Source organism: Rhincodon typus, chromosome 4 (assembly GCF_021869965.1).
Source record: "Rhincodon typus isolate 14 chromosome 4, sRhiTyp1.1, whole genome shotgun sequence".
Taxonomy (NCBI): domain Eukaryota; kingdom Metazoa; phylum Chordata; class Chondrichthyes; order Orectolobiformes; family Rhincodontidae; genus Rhincodon; species Rhincodon typus.
The window spans coordinates 89,987,707-90,004,868 of NC_063335.1; the positions used below are offsets into that span (position 1 = coordinate 89,987,707).

General features: G+C 39.3%; 1 protein-coding gene across 1 annotated transcript; it reads right to left on the bottom strand.

Moving 5' to 3' along the window:
- Nucleotides 1–1,631: 1,631 nt before the first annotated feature.
- Nucleotides 1,632–7,443, bottom strand: LOC109915807 (actin, cytoplasmic type 5-like). Its single transcript, XM_048595570.1, has 3 exons — nt 7,337–7,443; nt 7,099–7,248; nt 1,632–4,540 (listed from the first exon to the last, which is right to left on the bottom strand). Exons 2-3 carry the CDS (start codon nt 7,222–7,224, stop codon nt 3,536–3,538), a joined length of 1,131 nt encoding a protein of 376 aa, XP_048451527.1. The 5' UTR covers nt 7,225–7,248; nt 7,337–7,443; the 3' UTR covers nt 1,632–3,535.
- Nucleotides 7,444–17,162: the final 9,719 nt, after the last annotated feature.

Sequence of the window (17,162 nt, forward strand, 5' to 3'; positions counted from 1 at the left end):
ATACCTCATGTGGGAACACAAATCAGGATGTTCAAACTGTGTGATATTTGCACTCACAGTTTGATGTGTGATTGATGCACCAGCACTAACTCTCAGGTAGCAATGCTCTTTTGCTACTCCAATGAGTAATACAAGGTTGGAGTAGGTCAGACAGCAAACAGTTCTCCTTTTCCCAGAGGACAATAGACCTATGGAACAAACTGTGAGTATTGACTGTCTTCACATGAGAGCTGGGCTAGTTCCTCACTGCGTGAAAAAAAAACAAGCTTTTTGTTGAATATAGCCTATTAGGGTAATTTTCATCTCTTTAAGTGGTGTGTGTGAGAGAGTCGGTAAGAGAAAGGTAAATATTAGCTATCTTCCAGATTCTTTTCCAAATTGATCTGTTTTTTTGTTACTTTCCCCAGGAGCCTACATGGGTTGTTAAATCATGATCCCTAAAGTATCACAAACTGATTTTTCTGCCTGCCATTTTATTTATTTGTCTATTTCTATACATGAGAAGAAAGTTATCCCCCCAGTCAATACTATCAGACTTAAGAATTAGGAACACTCTGGACTGAGAATGAACCATTGTGAGCCTTCAACCTCTCCTGATGAATTGACCTTGTCCACATATTTAGTCATTTCTTTTGTCAAATATTCAGCTCCTGCTTGAATTTTGTCAGGTCTTTGCCACCCTCATTCTCCCCTACTTTATTCACACAGTCTGTCTTTCTTTATCAATTCTCATTTGAACCTTAGTGCTCAGAGAAGGAAATCAAAGGGACAATACACAAGTTCCTATAAACAACCTGGAGGAATTTAAAACCTATTTTGTATCTTTTCTCAGTAATGAATGCAAAAGCCTTAAGAAGAAAAATGGTGTCAAACATAATTCCAGGCTTCAATAAATGGTAAAGGGCTTATGTTTTGATAGAGTTGCTGCTTCTGTGAATTCAAGGCACAGCCTGAGGTGCCCACATATTTGAGGCTAAAGACTAGAACTAGGGTCAAAAGAAGGATCTTTCATTTACGACAGATGAGGAGGGTCATTAGTGTTTGAAATTCTCTCTCCCAGCAAGCAGCCATGGCTCATTGTATATACTGAAGGGGGACTTAGACTGATTTTCTTTTATTGTTGAAAGATATAGAGGGCAGGCTGAAAGTTCAGCCAAAGTCAAATCAAATCAGACAGCAGTTTATTGAATGGCAGATGAGGCTCAAGGAGCAAAATGACATCTTATGGCATGGCAGAACTTTACTGAGGATGGCAGCACAGTTAGAGGTGCCAATTTTCCAGATAAGATTCATTTGCCCCCTCAAGTGAACATAAAAAATGCTTTGGATTTATTGGGTGGACATAAGGAGGGTTTGTAGATTCAGTTAACCAGTATGGAAAACAAATTGTCTGGTTATTTATCATATTGTGTACAGGTTGGCTGTTACATTTCGCTACATAACAATAAACCCCACATGTCGAAGATTTTTCTCAATTAGCCATGAAACACTTTCAGGCATTGAGACATTCTGAGCTCGTGATAAGTTTTTTTACTTACATAAGCACCTTAAAAGAAGAAGATTGAACTGTAAAGTCAAATACGTCTTACATTGGGTCAAAATTAAAATTCAACCTTAAGGCTTCTCAGCAGGAGATAACGAACTCTTGTACTACATGGTTTTTAAACAACAAAGTGTATTGTAGGTGTTCTGGTGTCTGAATCTACACCCCGTAGCACAAAGCCTGCACAGTTATTGTTTAAAGAGATGGGGCAAGAAATGGGCAGACACTTCACACATGGATGATGGTGCTGTTTACAGAAGTCTAGTCCTAGAACAATTGGTAGAAATTGTTTTGGAGCCTGTGCCACTGAATCCAGCCACCACTGAACATCCGAAACAGGATACACATCCACTAGAATTAGAAGGAGAATGAGAAATAATGGGAAAACTTGCTTTTATTAGTGACCTCCAATTCAAAGTCACCAGAATTTATTTAGTGTCACAACAAAACAAGTATATAGTGCTTAGAGAGAAAAGAGGCAGAAAAATCAAAAGTGTAATCATATTACATTTGAGATTTATTTGCTACAGGGACAACAATAGACACACTGGGATCAAACAGTGAAAGGGAGCAGGAGAATCAGAATCCCTCTCAGTACAACACTATTCGCACACAAATCAGATGGAGTACTGTATTTACTATAGCCAGATGATGTAAAACAGGACTCAGTTCCTGGTCATTGAGCTTTGACAAGATTTCATGTGGAGAGGAGGCCAAAAGTGAACTTATTGGACAAATTTTAGTGGATTCTGAAGAAAAGTCATAACAGGTTCAAAACAAAAACAAACAATGCTGGAGAAACTCACCTGTGGAGAAAAAAAAAAAAATGGAGTTAAAAGGGGTTCTCATTTGGAAGAAGTGCAGCACCAGTGAAATAGTCACTCGGGCATGCATGCTGAACCTGGTGGTTGTAGTGACTATGTTGGGGACTTTGGTATGTATTACAACATGGGGAACATACAGATCAAGATTTTAGCTAACATTTCAGATTGCTCGAGATTAAGAATATTCTGAAATTGAACCTTCCTCACTCAGCAGTGATACCAAAGAAAGGTCAGTAGTCGATACATGTAACCTTGAAAATAGAATACCTATCTTCCATTCCACATTCAAAACTTGGTTGTTCTTATCCTTTAAATCAGCATGCTTTAGTTCTTGTTTTCCCCTCATTTATTGTTTGAGGATTAGTCACACCAAGACAATAAGAATTACAAGATCTCTAGGATAGTTAACTGGTAATCCCTCAGGCATAAAAGAGTTACAACCTCTTGAGTCAGGTCACTTGTGGTACTTAATTCTTTATACTATGTTTTATTACTACCTCTTCAAAACTATTACTTCCTAAAAGGCAGTGTGCAAAAACAGTGATCACTGAGAATGTTCAGCTGTCAAAGCTTATTGAATCTCAATAAGCAATCGCTAAGTGAGGGATAGTGTTGAACAGCAGTATATTGTGGGTTTAAAGCTCTAAATTAATGACCTGCAATGGTTAATTTAGTTTATCTTGAATTATGCAAGGCAATATTAGACCACTAAATAGGATATATATTTGCAATTTGGAGTCTTGGTATCATTTACATTCACAACAGACATTTTGACACAAGTATCTTGGCTTAATGTTGACAGATGTGCTTTCAAGCCAATGTTGGTTGCCTCAAGAGAATGAGTAATCATTAAAACAATGCTTTATTCTTGAAGGAGGTCAATATATTGAAGAGGTTTTTGCAAACATCAAAAGGAACCCTGAATGAAATTTAAGCTGATTTAATGTTGAAAGCGATAGAGACTATGGACAGGATTTGGGAAAAACAAATGGATTCAAGTTTCTGTTTACACACTGGATTTTGTGTATATCAACTAGAACATGAACGTCTATCTTAATATAATAAACCTCTTGACAGCATAATCAAGAAAAATGGCAAGTTAAAGCATTTTAAGGCAATATTCTACTTAGACAGCCTGGACATTCACACATTACAGAACAAGCTCAGATCAAAAGCACTTTCGATGGACTATTGATGGACCTGACTCATCATATTCTTGTTTGGTGATCCACATTTGTTGGAATGTGGAGAGAGAAGCCAAGATAGACCCACCAATCCACACTGAATACTTCCTTTCAGGTGGAGCAATGATTTTAATCTTCATTGTGCTTGGAGCCAAGGCTGTGATTTCTTTTTGCATTCGATCAGCAATACCTGGGTACATGGTGGATCCACCCGACAAGACTGTATTGGCATACAGATCCTTCCTGATGTCTATGTCACATTTCATAATGCTGTTGAAGGTGGTCTCATGGATTCCAGTTGTCTCCATTCCTAGGAAGGAAGGTTGGAAGAGAGCCTCTGGGCATCTGAAACGTTCATTGCCGATGGTGATGACTTGACCATCTGGTAGCTCATAGCTTTTCTCTAGGGTTGACGAGGATGCAGCCATAACCATCTCAGACTCAAAGTCAAGAGCCACATAGCATAACTTTTCTTTGATGTCACGGACAATCTCCCTTTCAGCTGTGGTTGTGAAAGAGTACCCACGTTCAGTCAGAATCTTCATCAGGTAGTCAGTCAGGTCCCTGCCAGCCAGGTCTAGTCGCAGAATGGCATGGGGCAAGGCATACCCTTCATAAATAGGTACTGTGTGAGTCACACCATCACCAGAGTCCATTACAATACCTGTCGTGCGGCCAGAGGCATACAAGGACAGGACAGCCTGAATGGAGACATACATAGCTGGCGTGTTAAAGGTCTCAAACATAATCTGAGTCATCTTCTCCCGGTTAGCTTTGGGGTTGAGAGGTGCCTCTGTGAGGAGAACGGGATGTTCCTCTGGGGCAACTCGCAGCTCATTGTAGAAGGTGTGATGCCAGATCTTCTCCATGTCATCCCAGTTGGTCACAACCCCATGCTCAATTGGATACTTCAGGGTCAGAATCCCTCTCTTGCTCTGGGCTTCATCACCAACATAACTGTCTTTCTGACCCATTCCCACCATCACTCCCTGAAATTAGGAGAAGAGGATCATGAGCAAGGCCAGAATCAAACATGTTTCAGCTGGTGGAACACACGCAAGGTGCATTTAGACTTGGGCACGAACCAAAAGATTGACACTAATTCAACAGGAAGGGTGTGTTGCACATTCAGAGGTGCTACTTTTCATGAAATGTAATACCAAGACTCCTATTTGCTTTCTCATGTGGATATAGATTTTAAAAAATGGGAGTATTTTAAAGTACAGCAAAGGAATTACACGTGTTCTGGCCAACAGTTCTTCTTCAATCAACATCACAAAAAGCAGATTTTGTTCATTGACATAGTTTCCTAAATTGCAATGACTATATTTCAAAAGTCTTTCATTTCTTGTAAAAGGGCTTTGGGACTTGGGGGAAGGACTATGTAAATGCAAGTCTCTCTTTCCAAAACAATGTAAATGGAATCTCAATATGATCTTGAATGGGAAGAGACACATGGCAAAAATGAATAGACAGTGCTTTAGGGCTAAATGTTGGTCAGGACCAATAGGATAGGAGATGCAATTAAATCAAGTGGATCACAGCATTTCAAGGGAACAGCTCACCAGTTTCACTTAATTGTAGAAGTCATAGTCGTGTGACTAGGATAAATTAAAAAAAAGACACTTGTAATGTGTGTCAGGGAAGAAGTAAGTCATTGAAGGTTCTTTCGCTGTTGGGCACTGAACTGAGAGAGGATAACTTTTCATTCAGTATCAAACTAATTTATTCCCAGATCTGGGTGTTGATAGCAAAATTGGGATTATCTGCTGGCCTGCAAGGTGGCTCAATGGTTAGCATTGTTGCCTCACAGCACCAGGGACCCAGGTTTGATTCCACCCTCAGGCAACTGTCTATGTGGAGTTTGTACATTCTCCCCATGTCTCGTGGGTTTCCTCCCATAGTCCAAAGATGTGCAGCGTAAGTGGGTTGGCCAAGCTAAATTGCCCGTATTGTCCAGGGATGTTTAGGTTAGGTGGGTTAAACATGGGGAAATGCAGGGGAATTGGTCTGGGTGGAATGCTGTTTGGAGGGGTGGTGCCGACTTGTTGGGCCAAATGGCCTGTTTCCACACTGTAGGGACTCCGACTCTTTGTCTGCTTGGTCACAAAAAAACAGAAGGTGACTACAGCTGAATTGCTCACTAGGTCATTTCAGAGGACAACCAAGTCACTATGGGACCAGGATCATCAGCCTGAATGGTATTTTCTGCCCTGGAAATAAAAGGACGTTGTTGAACAAATTTTACTTTATCAGCAGAGTGCTTCAATATCACTTTTACTGACAGTAGCTTTTTGTTCCCAGATATTTTAAACTGGGATTGTAATTCATATTCTCTGGATTCTGAACTGCTACTCTAGTAACAGCCACTGCTTTTGTCATAGTTAGTTTGCAAGCTTCCTTTTTAGCTCAAGCACGGAAAGACACAGGTTAACGTTTTGTTGCTGAGCCTGAATGCTTTCAAGCAAATCCGAGTAAAGAACTGCAATACAAAGGAAATCTAACATTATTTCTCATGTTAAAATCAGCTTAGTTTTTGACCTTAATCTTGGAGTTGTAGGTGAGGAATGAAGTTTACAGTTTACAAATCCTGGTTCAACCAATAGAAGTATTCCCATTATTATCTCTTCCAAAAATAAAAATCAAAGTCCTTGTTAAAATACAAAAAGCAAAATATGAAAGATACTAGTTTGTCAAAATACTTAGGTTCTTTTATTGTAGTTATTTGTAAACTAGATCAGGATGGAACAAATGTTTTTAATTAAAAATGCATTTTGACCTTTGCCCAAAAGAGAGAATATCCTTTTTGAAGGATTTCTCTTGCTCCTGTAAATGATGGGTTAACATAGAACAACAGGATGCAGTCATGTTTCCTAGCAACCCAACTGCTGGTCCACGTAGCCCAACCTAGCATTGCATTCCCAACCTTCACAGACCTCCGCAAACTCCCCACTACCAAGAGTCTTGCTCATTCCCAGTAACCCTGCTTCAGATGTCAGATGCAATTGAATGGCTTCATAGGCCATTTCTGAAAGCAGTTAAGAGCCACTCTAAGTCAGTGGGAGTTAAATCGAAAACAAATTGAATAGAAACAGAAGAGATTGTCCTTGAAAAAGACTATATAAATGCAATTCTCTTTCCCATACAATGCAAATGGAAACTCAATATGATGTATTTGAAGATACATGTGGAAAGATGCACAGACAATGTTTTAGGGCAAATAGGAGATGCAACTTACAGAACAATCATTACTGTAAAAAAAGAGAACTTAACAGTTGAAAACAGTACTAAAAGCAACAAAATCTTAGTTTTCTTTCCAAACATGATTTTGTATTGTTATGGGATTTGAACTCATGTTTTCTCAGATAAGTATCTGGATTGTTAATCTAGTAATATAACCAATATCCTTTACAGATCATGCAAAGGAGAGCAAGAGCGAGAGAGCAAGCCCCAGAGACTACTTCAAACTCTTCCTCAAAAGTATAAACTAAAATTTGAAAATCTTCTTAAAATATTTTATTTTGAATAATAATTGGAATAAAATTACCTGGTGGCGAGGCCTTCCAATGATGGAAGGAAATACAGCTCTAGGAGCATCATCCCCTGCAAACCCAGCCTTACACATCCCAGATCCATTATCCACAACCAGAGCTGCAATCTCCTCATCCCCCATGACTCAGAATCTGCTAGAAAATCACTGCAAAGAGAACCAAAAATCACAACATTTCACAGACAGAAAGAAAAGCAAACCACATTCTTGCAGTAAGTTCACCAGCAAATCTTACCTTCAAAGATAAGCCCAGCACAACTCCTCTTGCATTACAGCACTCAGCAAATATGATTACTCATACATTCCTCAGCTCATTCACTGTTCTTTTATACTGCATCAGATTCAGCTCACTTATATCACATGGGGGGAGGAGCTAAAAATACTTCTATTAAATTCATGTTTAAACCTTTTAGTTTCAATTTTAAACAATTACCCCCATTTTAATTTGCCTTTTCTTTAATGTAAATGAAAAAAATTCTTTAAATCGGATGTTAGGTTTAACATCCTAATTGTCTTGCTTACATTTGCATGGAACATTTTGAAATGTAGACTCAAGCTGAACAGAATTTACCAACATTGAATTGCTTTGAAATGGCTGGCTGTTGTTGTGTAATCATTGTGTGCACATCATGATCCCACAAATAAGGATAAAAATGAAGTGTAGTTGAATAAATTTTTATTTTTGAAAGTTTAATATTGACCAGGACAGTGATACAATGACAGTGGAATTGTTGGCTGATCATGGCACTTGATTTGTTATCAATGAAACAATAACAGAGCCAGGCATAACACTCAGAAGTGGAGAGCTTCGGGCCATTGGTCTAAAGTGGCTCCCAAGTAATGCTCACAACATGCTATTCCTCATGTACTGTATTACAAGACACTATTTTCCCAAATAAATCAAGCTTGTATTTGAATGAATCAATACCATCCACACCCACCTTTTTCTTCAGCATACTATTTCCTAGATTAACCGCACTATAGCAACAATTCCCTACATTTATACCAAATTTCCCTTGCAATAAATACTAGCATTCCATTTACTTTCCAATCCTTTGACCTACGTTCATAAAAACTTCCTCTGATTTGTGTACTGGAACAATTAATTCCCTCTGTACCATGGAGTTATGCAGTCCCTCTTCATTTAAGTAGTATATTGCTTTTTATTCTTCCTGACAAAGTGGACACACATTTTCCTGCATTAAACTCAATCTATCAATTTTTGCATTCACTTAACCAATCTAAATTCCTTTGTAGTCTTATGTCCTCTTGACAACTTACTTTTCAACCTACCCCTCTGACAAACTGTCATTGCTTTTTAAAACTAAAGTAGATGGATTTGCAATCTCATTTTGAATTGAAGCATGGAACAACAAAGATAAACTGGAGATTAATCCTATCAGTGTCTATTTTGTACATAAAGGGCAATGTCAAGATTGCAAGAAACACACATAATCTAACTATTCTCCTGGAGGCAGAGTTTCTGGAAATTGCATGAATCCACTGTATGTGTATGGAAGCTCTTCTGTTTGTTTGTTTGTTTGTTATAAAAACAATGGCGAAGGAAATAAAGGCCCTTTCTCAAGGTGAAACTAACAATTAAAGTACACACTTAGAAGATATCAATTAAGTCAGGCAGAGTCATAATGATTTTATGAAAGGGAAATTATTTTTGACTAATTTATTTGAGTTCTTTTAAAAGAAATAACACACAATGTAGATAAAGGAGAACCAGATTATGTGGTATATGAAGATTTCCAGAAGGCATTTGACAACTAGTAGGTTGCTAGAAAAAACAATGGATGTGTTTTCGGATTTTGAAAAAAAAAATTGGCAATGTGTTTCATAAAAGCTTATTTTTAAAAAAATGAGTTTGCAGCTAATGCATTAGCATGGTCAGAATGGTATGAAGATTCAGCCCACAATCATTATGAATGAATGTAGGTCATTTTCAAATTCTAGGTTTGACCATAATTGGGAATGGCAAATCTGAAACAAAACACTACTGGTAGTTGCGTGTTCCACAATTGTTCGTCTGAATGACATCTGGAGAGTACCAACATCAGTCTAAACTTGAAAAAAACAACTGACAGAACCCTTGAAGTGGTGCATTGTAGTGTAAGGGACTGAAAGCTGGAATCTTGGGAAGGCTGATGAGAACAGGATTTTGCACAGTGGCTCTGGTGGAGCATCCTTAAATCAGTTGAACAGAGAGAATAACCAACAGATTTAGAAAATTGGAAATGCATTACCTCATGGGCTTTTAGCTGAAGTGAAGTAGCAGAAATGGAAGGTATACTACCTCTGAAAAAAGTGAGATTGGAATTAAGTGTTGGTTGACAATAAAAGGTAAAACATTAGTCAGGTGAGATGAGGACTGAGTTTATACTTGAAATTCAGCCCATGCTCCTGACCTTTGGCCAAGTAGTTTGGTGGCAGGGAATGGAGAGAGGAATGTGGTAGACAGATCAAAGGACCCCCTTGTTGTTGTGCTCTTGGGCATGGTCCAGTTGACCATCAGGAGGTCCAAGCAGCAGGCTGCTGAAGTAGTCATTGACCTGTCTGACTGCCTCTGTTTCGAGGTCACATCTGTATCTGTATGCTCCTGTATTCTTGAAGCATTCAATGACCAGTGGGTGCCATGGGGTTCAGGAGGGAGTCATTGTCTTAAGTAATTTCATTTTAATTTGAAGGTTTCTTTTTAACAACTTGTTTTAAATTGCGAATACTTGAATTAAAGTGCTCCTTACATGAGGTTGATTTATTTATTTGTTATTTAATTATTTTAAAAGCATGTAAAGAGATGCTTATTTACACTGTTTGTGGCTTTTAGAGTTAGGAGATGTACAGTTATAAATATGTCTCACTTTGTTCACAATGTACAACTGAGTAAATAATTGTTGAATAAATTCAAGTCAGAAATCTAGAGATTTTTAGATACTAAGAAAATGAAAGAATATATCGAAGGATATAACTGTGGATACTGCATAAGTGTGCTGCTTAAGTAGAGGGTTGACTATGATCTAACTGAATTACAGATAAAGCTCAAAAGACCAAGTGGTCTACTTCCTCTATTATATAAAACCAAAAGAACTGTGGATGCTGGAAAAACTCAGTGGGTCTGGCAGCATCTTGTGGAGAGAAATCAGAGTTAACGTTTTGGGTTAATTGACCCTTCAGAACTCTTATTATGTTTGGCGATGTGGGTGATGGAGGATAGCATTATTCTCAGAGAACTGTCCCAACGTTATGCTTAATACTTATCTTTCAAACACCACCTTTCACATTACCATCTGGATATTTAATCTCCATACTGCTATCTTCACGTGTGTTTCATTGCAATGGGGGTACCAACAATTGGTGGCCTTTGTGGTAGTTCGCTGCCTCCAATCCTCCTTTCTATATTAAATCTAGGGGTCTATCCAATTAAAAGTGTAGAGAATAAACCACTAGAGAGAAGTACCACATCTACAAATATTCCAATTCCTCCACTACCGACGCTCAGTAGTAGCAGTATACATTTACTAGATGCTCTGCAGAAATTCACCAAAGTTCTTCAGACAGAGCTTTCCAAACCCCATGACCACTTCCATCCAGAAGGACAAGGACAGCAGAGGAGCTCCACCACCTGCAAGAACCCCTCCAAGCCACTCGCCTTCGTGACTTGGAAACATATCATCGTTCCTTCAATGTCAAAATCTTAAAATTCTCTCCCTAAAGACATCATGAGTCTGTCTATAACATGTGGACTACGGCAGTTGAAGATGGCAGATCACTGCCATTTTCTCAAGGTAAACTACGGATGGGCAATAAATGCTGGCTCAGGCAGCAACACCCATGTTCCATGAGTGAATCAAAAGAAAACTTGTATTTTATGGCAATGTATCACTTATTGTGTGATAGTAATTGGTACTGTTATCTAGTTAGGCATAATTACAAATATCAGGAGCCACATATGCCTTATCTGTCTCCATTGGGTTCTTGAGCAACAGTAGGTATTTCTCAGGGATTTGCAACTTCAATGTTAACTTTTTCAGAACCATTTCCTTATACAACATTGGCCATCCTGATTTAGAATCATAGAATCCCTACAGGCCATTTAGCCTGTTGAGTCCACACCAACTCTTGGAAGAGAATCCCACCCAGACCCATCCCCTATCCCTGTAATCCTGTATTTCCCATAATCCACCTAACCTACACATCCCTGCATGCTATGGGCAATTTAGCATGCCAATCCGCCTAACCTGTGCATGTTTGGACTGTGGGAGGAAACTCACGCAAACACAGAGAGAACATGCAAACACAGACAGTTGCCTAAGGGTCAAATCAAACCCGGGGTCCTTGTGCTGTGAGGCAGCGGTGCTAACCACTGAACCACCATGCTGCCCTAACTTTCAGAGCTGGAACTCAGCTGCCATCTCTAATTTGTTAGGGCTCCTGAGAGAACTTTGAAATGGCTTTTGTAATTTTACATGAACATGAGGACAGATGGAGCTTGGTGTAACTTTAGCGAGAGCTTTACTGTTGGATTGTGCTTCATGCTTCCTTTCATATTATTTTGTGAATAACACCCTGAGGATGAAGGTTAATTGTAAACCCTGGACACTATATCCCATAGGCACCTGTCACTAGAACCCAATGGAGAGATCCTGGCATCCCGTCCTGAATGGTAAAGTGGGTTTACATACAGTACATGGATTGTAGTAGTTCAAAAAGACAGCTCACCACCACCTTCTCAAGGGCTACAAGGACTGAGTAAAAACTGCATGCCCAGTCAGCAATGGGCATGTCCCATGAGTGAATAAAAAAATGGCAACTGGGCTTAAAGAATGGCAGGTGGAATTCAGCGTCAGACGATCTACTGTGTTGAGTGTGAATAGCAGCACCCTCAATTATTATGTAGAAATAATGATAGTACTTCAGTGGCTTAGAGGTTTTTGTGGATTTCCAGATCTCAGGAAAATGACTACAGGCAAGTTCCACATTGGTTACGGTTAACATGTCCAAATGAGCCAATTTTAACAGAGAAGCGCAGATAATGGAACAGCTCTCCAATCTCCTTAAAAAAATGTGGCACGGTGGCTCTGTGGTTAGCACTGCTGCCTCACAGTGCCAGGGACCCAGGTTCAATTCCACCATCGGGTGACTGTCTGTGTGGAGTTTGCACATTCTCCCCATGTCTGCGTGGGTTTCCTCGGTGCTCTGGTTTCCTCAGCCCAAAGATGTGCAGGCTAGGTGGATTGGCCATGCTAAATTGCCCATAGTGTTCAGGGATGTGTAGATTAGGTGGGTTTACAGGGGAATGGGTCTGGGTGGGATACTCTGTGGGTCAGTGTGGACTTGTTGGGCCAAAGGGCCTGTTTCCACACTGTAGGGATTCTATGATTCTCCAAGGTTTACAGTTGCCTGTCTCACATTTAAGAAAGATCTAATTAGTTGCAAAAATAATTTATTCAAGCTTTTAAATGTATCAAAAACTTATATGCAATTTTCACATCAAGATTTGTTTCAAGTGCTTTATTGAACTGACAAACATTTTCAGATGCAAGCTGGGGGCAAGAAAACATCCAAGTCCAGGATCATGGTTTTAACAGAAAATGATTGTGGATACTGTGGATGTGAAGAAAACAAAGTGCTGGAGAAACTCTGCACATCTAGTTGCATCTATGGAGACAGCAACAGTTTTGTGATCAATGTGACTCTTCTTTGGAACTCTCAGTTCCTATTCACATTAGTTCCTAGTCATATTACCTCAAAACATTAACTTTATTTCTCTCTCTCTCCACAGATACTGTCAGATGTGTTGATTTATCCACTATTTTATGTGGCCATGGATTTGTAGCAAATAGTGTTGTTTTATTCACAATAGGTAATTTATGTTCATCAATAGGCTATGGTCCCACAACTGTCTAAGGTCTATTGCATCAGCATTGACACCACTGCCAGAGGTTGGTGGGGGATGGGGAAGCAAATTGACCCTGGTGCATTTTACTCCTGAGCCAAAATAATTGTACTGAGGGTGAGTAAAAAGAAATTATAGGAGTGACAAAGAGCTTAATTTATCAGAGAATAACAAAGCTTTGATGTTTCACCAGACAATACTTTGATGGAAGGGGTGAAGGAATAGTAGACTTTAAAGGATCAATGCCAGTGAACTAAGATTGATTAGCAGTTGCCAATACTTCTAACACCATTGTAGGTTTGAGGGGAGCAAGAAATTATTAATTGAACATTGAATTCAAAGCAATGGATATTATCAATCTTATTATAATAATCTGAGGATTATTCACATAGAAAACAATAACCATTATTGAGAGAGGAAAATCCATGAAGGACAAGACTTGAGTAGACAGCTCATAACTGTGGGTCATTCCAATCACATCTGTAGCAGAACACACTCCTGTTAATGATTCACAAAGAAAAAGCACTCACTGTCTTGGAGTTTAGAATTGGAGTGGCAGACCAGAACTAAGTACAATAGAGAGTTCTGGAACTGTAGAATTTGAGTAATTTATTTCATCAATTATTTAGAAGCACTTGCATGTGACTATAAAACTCCCTAAGTTGTTACATTCCTTCATAGTAATCTATCAGAGAGTCTGAAACACTCATTGTCAATGACAGAGACAATTAAGGAACTCGTTACTTTCTTTCAGGCTGCGACAGCTATACTGCCACAGCCATCTCAATCTAAATTCAAGATTCACAGAACAGTTTTCGTCGTTGTCATACAAGATCTTCATCTCAGTTGCAGTAGTGAACTGCAGCAAACCAAATGGAGTCAGGATCTTGTAGTCAGTGAAACCCCTAGTAATGAGACATGACTCAGTAGGACATGGGGAAAGGCAAACCCCTCATAGATGGATACAATGTGGGCCATAGCAAAGCTGTTTTTTCTTTTCTAAAGAAGGGTCCAGACCCGAAACTTCAGCTTTCCTGCTCCTCTGATGCTGCTTGGCCTGCTGTGTTCATCCAGCTCTACACCTTGTTATCTCTGTTAATAATACCCATTGTGTAACCAAAGATACAAAAGCCAACACAGCTTGGATGGTAACAAAGGTGGACAGTATGACAAATGTCTCAGGCTCAGATGATTTTTGGGGTTCAGGTACCTTGGGCAATATGTTGTTCTTCTGAGGCAACTCATTGCTCACTACAAAATGTGTAATAACTCAGGAAACCCAACTGGAAAAGGAATACTGTTTATTGGTGTATGCCAAAATAGAGCTACAACTTTTGGCATATATATGCTGGTCCTAGCTGAGGCAGACTCGTCCCTGTGTCTGCTTATTTTTCTTCAATATCCAAAAGTGTTTATGCAGAACTGAACATTTTTTTCCCATCACCAAATCACCTTGTTATTAAATATTAACCATCACCACCAGTGAAATGCTATGAAGCCAATTAGATATTTACATGTAAAACCCACTACAGGCAATTGGAGATAACAAGGTGTAGAGCTGGATGAACACAGCAGGCCAAGCATCATCAGAGGAGCAGGAAGGCTGACATTTCGGGCCTAGACCAGGCAATTGGATTTACTTTATAAAGGGCTCATGTGATGAGATGGAGTTAGGCAGGCCATTGCCATTTCTAAGGGAACTCACACTCAGCAAGCTTCATGAAGAGATTAATTATTGATACCCCAAGGGCCTTGTAGGGGTTATCACAGAAGGAATGTTTAAATTTCACCTTACAGCCTTTGTCCTGACAATGTCTAGCTGTAGATTTGAAGCATCCTTTAGAACTCATTGTGCCCTTACTCAAGCACCACCAGTTCAACTACAACTTGTATCTGTCTGACAAAGTGTAAAATTGAACAGGCCCTCACACAAGGCAAGACAAATTCAATTTGACCAATTATTGCCCCATCATTTTACTCTCTTAATCAGCAAAAATGTAGTGGAAGGTGTTAATAGCCCTACCAGGCAGCAATTAATCACTAAATAACTTATCTACTTATACTTAGTTTGGGTTTTGGCAAGACCATTCAACTTCAGTTTTCATTACCGCTAGTGTCCTAGGCTCAACTATCTTGAGCTGCTCCTACATGACCCTCCTTCCATGATAAGCTGAGAAGTGGTGACATTCATTGCTCAATGTACAATGTTCAGAAAACAAAAGATAAAGCTAGGGGCTTGGAACCAGAAATTGGAAGAAAATGTGGACAAAATAATGATGTGCTAGGTGTAGTACTAGGTTTTACGCATGTCAGTTTGCCAGCACACTAAACTCATACTTCTTACTGAAGTGGTTAAAAGTATATAGCTTATACCCACTCAAATTGCTAACTTCTCAATGAATTAACACCATAACTGAGATTTAAAAGAGTGTTTTAAACTGAGGGGCAGAAACTAAAGGAATTAAAAATATTACTTGTGTATATATGAGACAGGTAAGTGAAAATTGTTTCCACATTAGAATTCTAGGATCTCTTACAGAGTTGTTGTTTTGAGTTTAATGTGAATCTTCTTCAGAAGTGGTAATTTGCAATGGTCTTCTCATCGGAGGATATAAGTAACATTCCAGTGAAAGCTGCATTTCAGTGGAATGAAAAGGAGGGAGGAACTCAAGAAAATTGCAATTGACAGGGAAATGGTACTGAGTAAATTGTGGAGCTACATGCTGACAAGTCCCTGGTTCCGGATGGACTTAATCCTAGTTTCTTAAAAGAAGTGGTTTGTGAGATAGTTGAAGCATTGTTTCTAATTTTCCAAAAGTCCTTAGACTCAGGAAAAAATTGATTGGATCTGGAAGATAGCATATATAATCCCTTAGTCAAAAAGGGAAGGAGACAGAAAACAGGGAAATACAGGCCACTTAGAGTTATAGCAGAACCTTTAGTCCAACTCATCCACGCTGACCAGATATCCCAAATTAATCTAGTCCCATTTCCCAGCATTTGGCCCATATCCCTGTAAATCCTTCCTATTCATGTACCCATCCAGAAGCATTTTAAATGTTGTAATTGTACCAGCCTCCACTACTTTCTCTGGCAGCTCATTCCAAACAACCACCACCCACTTCGTGAAAGATTTGCCCCTTAGGTCTGTTTTGTATCTTTCCCCTTTCACTTTAAACCTATCCCCTCTAATTTTGGTCTTCCCCTACCCTGGGAAAAATACCTTGGCTAGTCACCCTATCTATGCCCCTCACGATTTTATAAACCTCTTTAAGGCTTAAACATCAGCCTCTGATGCTCCGGGGAAAATAGCCCCAGCCTATTCATCGTCTCCCTGTAGCTCAAACCCTCTAATCCTGGCAACATCCTTGTAATCACAGGGAAAATATTAGAAGCTATAAAGGCATTATAGTAGGAATTTTAGAAAAATGCAAGATAATCAAACTGCGTTAAAATGGTTTATTGAAAGGGAAATGATGTTTAATCAATTTGTTAGAATCCTTTGAAGAAGTAATATGTGCTATGGATAAAAGGGAGATGGCAGTGAATAGTAGTGTCACTGGTCTAGAAATCCAGATGCCCAAGCTAATGCTCTGTGGGCAGGAGATCAAATTGCATCACAAAGTGACTGGAAATCAAACTCAAGCAATAAATCTGGAATTGAATGCTAATCTCAGTAATGATGACCACAAAAAGTATCATTGAATGATGTAAAAACTCATCTCATTCACGAATTATTGTTTAGGGAAGGAATCCTGTCTGCCATCCTTATCCTGTTTGGCTCACATGTGATTTTAGACCCAGTCCCAATGTGGTTGAATCTTAGTCATCCTCAGAAATGTTCAAGCAAGCCATTCAGTTCAAGGGCATAGAGATAGGGAACAGATGTTGGCTTTGCTTGCTCTGTCTACACCCATGAATTGTTTTAAAGAAGTAATGGAACACGCATTGAGGTTATCAGTGAGGTGACAGAAGTTTCAACAAGGGATGAAGAAAAGAACTTCCTCCACTTCACTCACAGGAGGGAAGACCAGTATGAAAGGGTGCATCAGGGATAAGTCCATGAGGTAAATATTTTTATGTCGCTGTTCATGGGTCAGAGGGAGCAGGAATATTTACTCCTGAACCACCAAGATTACCTCAACACAGCCTGCGATCT